The sequence below is a fragment of the Apostichopus japonicus genome, chromosome 20 (genome assembly GCF_037975245.1).
Source record: "Apostichopus japonicus isolate 1M-3 chromosome 20, ASM3797524v1, whole genome shotgun sequence".
Lineage (NCBI taxonomy): Eukaryota > Metazoa > Echinodermata > Holothuroidea > Aspidochirotida > Stichopodidae > Apostichopus > Apostichopus japonicus.
Genome location: NC_092580.1, coordinates 29,785,549 through 29,791,178, shown reverse-complemented (window position 1 = coordinate 29,791,178; position 5,630 = coordinate 29,785,549). Strand labels below are relative to the sequence as shown.

Here is a 5,630-nt window from a genome sequence, read left to right as displayed (position 1 = left end):
CATATAATACATCTGTGCATACACCTACACGTCAATATGGCATGTAATAACGTTGATGTAGTTTGAAGTTTGACATTTTTGGGGAGGGCAGGCTTTCAATCTAAGTAGTAACTGGCAACGATTTAGCTGTACCAAAGATCCGAAGGTGAAATATCTTTGGCTGTACCGATAATATATAGCAGACTGCCATTGCATTGTGTGTGCGTGTATATATATGTACCATCAAAAACAAAAAAGGCCAAAAGCAAACCCCGCACCGAAACATTGACATACACGCTCGTCGAACCAGTTCCAACTAAGGGTACCATTGGTTACTGAATTCCACCCAGGTCTCCCACCACTAGCAAATATCATTCAGAAGAATGTTGACATACTTCAAAGCCGTACCGAACGTCATCTGAAGTCAGTCTTCTCAGAACCACATTAACAACGCCCTGAAACCTACGAGTCATTCTAGTTCGCGTATCTTTTCAGGATGACACCCCATCAGGAACAAAGAAACCAGGAAATACAGGATGATCGCCCTGTACACAAAATTGTAAAAAAAACTTAAGGCGATTATATGGGGCCTTTCAAATCTATACACGCACGTTCGGAATCCGGCAGAAAATAAAACTGCCTATCTAAAAATGTCATTTACCTCATCTACGGCAATATTCCCAACTTAAAATACGTTTGAGAGTCGAAAAACCGCTTAGAATGAGAATGACACAACATAGATCGGCGATCAAAAAAAAAAAAAAAATCGATCAACCTGTTGCAAATCACGTCAATCTTCCAAATTATTCGATTTACGTGTTATTGCCTTTCTTGGACAGACAAGTCTAGAAAAGGAATAGGAAATTTCTGGGAACTAAACCTAAAGACCTCGGCACCATTTGGCTTAAACTTCAGAAATGACCTTCCGTCCCAGATATGTCAAAACAATTCCAATAAAGTTACCACGGAATCGGATTAAAATAACCCGATTTTCCAAAAACTTCTGCTAATCAAGCAGAAATCAGTAAGTCGCATTGACTTCACCGCAATGTCGACACTCTTCTCTAATATACATAGTTGCAATTCCTGCTACTCTTTGTCATATTTTCAGTGGTAATGCACTGAAGAAGAGCTAGTTTTGACAGAAAGCTCTTTACTCTGCAATTGGTCAGAACCGTATGTCTGTCTACCTGTGATTGGATAAAATCGTACAGGGGCCCTCTGTTAGCGTTTCTGCTCGGAATATGTTCGCATAGGCCCAATTTGATTGGGGGGGGGGGGTCTGTAACGACTTGGCCGAAAAATATAAGCACAATTTTTTTCACGCGCCCCGCGCGCGTTCAACATGGTCATGTACATATTATATAGGCTTTTATACATTAGTAATAGCGAATTAGTCGGACAAGCTTAGAAATTTCTTTTAATTACCAAGGAGATTTTTTTTAAACTATTAATTACATTTAGTTACATCTTTACAATTTTTCTTTCAGTCCGAACAATTCTCAGCATATTGCCCGAATTTTCAAAAAATACTTGGATTGGGGGGGGGGGTGGGCTGCATCCCCCATCCCCTCCCCCGCCTCCTACGCCTGTATATGTGTTCGTCAATATGCCTTATATATCTGCTTCTTTTTGGGCGTAACAAAATAACGACAAAAATGAAACGTTTCTATGATGAAACGCATTCGGTCACTTGTAAATAATTGCATTGAAGCCAATGAACACCAGTGGGGGCCGGGAGAAGGGTAGCAGGGGGGGGGGGGTTATAGTCAAACCCACGAGTAGCTTGCCAAATTCCATGTGAATGTAGCTTGGTAGATGTGGTCCTTGGCGTGACTCGTAAATACATTGTGCCATGGCTTAAAGTGGATTTGAGGGCGTCATGCCAATACGGGCGAACCCTTCTCCAAACAAAGCATTTGTGTAATCGATTCAGGACATTAAGCGATCGACTTATTTTAACTCGCCTTTTTTTTCTGAACGTGTTCTTTACGAAACCATCACGAATATTATATTTCATCCAAATTGCCCGATATTGAAGTAACCTATAGCAACAGGCCTACATGATCTAATTAGTTTTTGGTGTCAATATTAAATTTTCTTTGTCAATTATCAATAAATATAAATATAGAAGTATAAAGTTTTAAAGCGATTGTAACTGCCTCATTATTGATTTAAAATCATCGATTAGTAGAGCTGCACAAGCACTTTGGCCCACATCTGCAAGACTTCTCAGTGTTGAAGACGAGAAAGTCAAACTTAGGATTCGGACAAGCTAAAAGTGTCAACAAGTTCTAACTTTTACACATTTTTCTTCCCGTTTGATAAACCTCCGGAATTATATAGGAATCCAAATGTAATCATTTTTGAAAAGGAATAAAGAAACAAAGAAATCAAAATGAAGAAAAGAAGACTCGTATCAGTTTTCGGATTTTTTGTTTTATACTTTACAAGTGGTAAGTGTCTTTAATCGTTAAGTTTATAGCTTATGGTACTTTGGTATTACTGTAGCATGGCAGGAGGTGTATAGGAATTAGTCTCCTCGCCTAGAACTAGCAGCAGAACTATTTTAGCTATTGAAAAAATCCTTCCATCACTTCCCCTCATCTCTTCTGGTGTAGAAGTTATTGCATGTATACCTCCATCCCGCCATTGTATCGTGTAGTCAACTTAACACATAGGCCTATACCTTGTTACATATCACGATATAGAATTGGAACGACAGGAGTCGCATTTATACTAAACTATAGTTACTGATTTCCTTTAAATGATCTTTTCATTTCGATTTAACTAATGTTGCCTCTCACTCTTGCCTAGCGTGATGGGAAGAGGAAGTGGGGGGAGGGGGGGGGGGGTGGCGAGGGGAGTGGAAATTGGACCTCCATCTCGTGTCCTTTGTTTAGTTATTTCTTAGCTACATCGATTGCATATTCCGTATTGATGAGAAATAGTTGCACTTAGACTATAGCTACAAGCGCCATATTAGTGATGTAGATATGACCGATGAATTACGTATTCTACCGCATTGTCATGATAGTTGAGCAATTCCGTAGGCCTATTAGTTTCGTTTGTCGGCTAGATATGACTGTGATGGACATCCGGGTCACAAGTTCATTATTTAGTGGCTATATGAGGCTATGAGCGAATTATTGCTCTACATCTTTTATATTAAACAGCGATGTATTTCGATCACTTTAACCTATACCACGTCTATAAATGACCGTTTTTAAAAACTTATAAAGCTTTGTCAGTGTTTGCCGTAACGTATCACACCATATTGTGGTATGTCATACTATACCATGTCAAACCATACCGTGCCATAACATAATGTAACATAACATAACATAGCATAACGTGACGTAATATTATGTGTTATACTATACCATAGCATATAATGCTATGCCATAATATACCATACCATGTAATAATATGCCATACTATACCATGCCAAACCATACCGTGCCATAATATAAGGTAACATAACATAATATAGCATGTCGTAACATAATATGCTATACTATACCATATCATACAATGCTATGTCATAATATACCATACCATACCATAACATAATATGCTATACTATACCATAACATACAATACTATGCCATATTATACCAAACCATAACATAATATGCTATACTATACCTTAAAATACAATGCTATGCCATAAGATACCATACCATACCATACCATATAATAATATGCCATATATGCCAAACCATACCATATAATAATATACCATACCATTTAATAATATGCCATACCATACCACACCACAATGTTCACTGCATAAAGGCATACCATACCATATTGTACAGCATACCATGTCATACGACACAAGCATACACTATATTGTACCATGCCATTTCCATATTATTACATTATTTTAGTTACCATGCCATGCCATGTATCATATCCCAAGATCAATTAAAACAATTAATTTGGCTCCAATGAACTCGTTAGCCAACACTTACACCACCCATACCACGTACGTACTATTTATCTCTTAGAAGTTCGCTGAAGCACTGACTTAATTTTTCTGGAATAATTCAACATTGTCCTTATCCAGGGGCGGATGCAGGATTTTTGACAGGGGGGGGGGGGTCTGACTGGTCCAGCCGCGCCTGATCGAAAGACTATCTAAGCGGAGCGCCACCATCGGTTGGCGCGGAGCGTACCAGAAAATTTTTGGCTTTCCAACCCCCCCCCCCCAGATGGCCGGAAACGGCACTTCCCGAGTATTCTAAGCTGCATGTACCTAGCCTGAAAAAATGGATCTCATGTCTGCAATTTCTCAATTGATGAGAAAAAAACAATCTATGAAATATGGTAATACATATCAGATGAGTTGAGATGATACAAAAACCATAATGCCTTTAGCCACCAATCCCCCTCCGGTCCCTCACCACTGTTTGATGCAGGGCCTCAGTGGCTTAGCTAGGGGTATTGGTCAGGAGGGGCAAGAATGGTCTGTAGGGGCGCTTTCGACACTATCTAAGCGGAGCGCCACCACTGGTTGGCGCGTAGCGTACAGAAATTTTTTGAGTAAAGATACTCCCTAGATCGCCGGAAATGACCCTTTCCGGGCCTGGCTAATTTGCAGATAAACGAAGAATAAATAGGTGTCATCGCCAAATTACACCAACAAAATGTGACAAATGTCAATAAGTAGATGAGAGCGCAATAAAAAAGTCAATAATCGCGAATAAGTAAAAAGTGGTAAAGAGCTGAAAAGGGCGCCAGCAGTCCATTTGAGTCCGTCAGGGGGGCATCCGCCCCCTGACTGTATGGACGCTCCGCCACTGCAAAAACTCACTCGAAATGTATCTGCATCAGTACGAGTTAGCTAGTTTTATTGATGATCTATTCATGGTAGATTGGAGAGAACAAACGCCGTGGATGTTTCTCAATGAACTTTTGGACCACTTCGTCAGTGTCGATAGGAGTGTTATAATACGTGTTCATGAGAACAAGAGCTGTGAGACGTTCCTTGTCCATTGTTGATCGGAGAACAGTTTCATGCCTTCTCACCGCAGAAAACGATCTCTCATGAAGAATTCGTCGGTGCATCCTATGCAGCCTACCGCTCTGCCACCTCACTGCCCAAAACAATTCGAACACCACCTCAATTTTGAAACTTTTCGGTCTGAAAATTGAGATTTTTAGGCATTTTTTGCACGTGTAGCACGCGTGCACACTATAGTTCATTTGACGGAAAAGACACACCTGGCTGACTTGTAAGGATAACCTCCCTTCTGACGTCCTACGTGTTTAAAATTGGTGTTTAATTTAATTATTTTTTCTCTCTCTCTCTTTTTTTCTCTCTTTTTTTTTTCTTTTTTTTTCTTTTTTTTTTTGGGCCAAGAGCAGGGGGGGGTCCGGACCCCCTGGACCCCCCCTGGATCCGCGCCTGTTATCATAGTTTTGATGGAAATTTTTATCAATTCCAAGATACTTGCGTTGTTTGTGGGAAGAAAATATTTCAAATACATTTTTCACTGCTTTTAAAATATTATTCTTGTTGTTGTTGTTGTATGCCTATACTGCTTATTGGTTGATTTCAAATTCACTATGAATGATTTAAACTGAAACAAAATTTCAGCGAAATGGTCATGGTGATACCACTTTAAGCTTGACTTTGCTTTTAA

The 5,630-nt window shown here is 39.6% G+C and overlaps 1 protein-coding gene across 1 annotated transcript in view; it reads left to right on the top strand.

The window, feature by feature from the left end:
- Window positions 1-2,230: 2,230 nt before the first annotated feature.
- The window catches only part of LOC139962075 (uncharacterized), a 41,047-nt gene continuing 37,647 nt past the window's right edge, over window positions 2,231-5,630 (top strand). Inside the window, exon 1 of the mRNA XM_071961926.1 lies at window positions 2,231-2,435. Within this exon, the coding sequence (XP_071818027.1) occupies window positions 2,378-2,435 (58 nt within the window). The 5' untranslated portion in view covers window positions 2,231-2,377. The remainder of the gene's footprint in view (window positions 2,436-5,630) is intronic.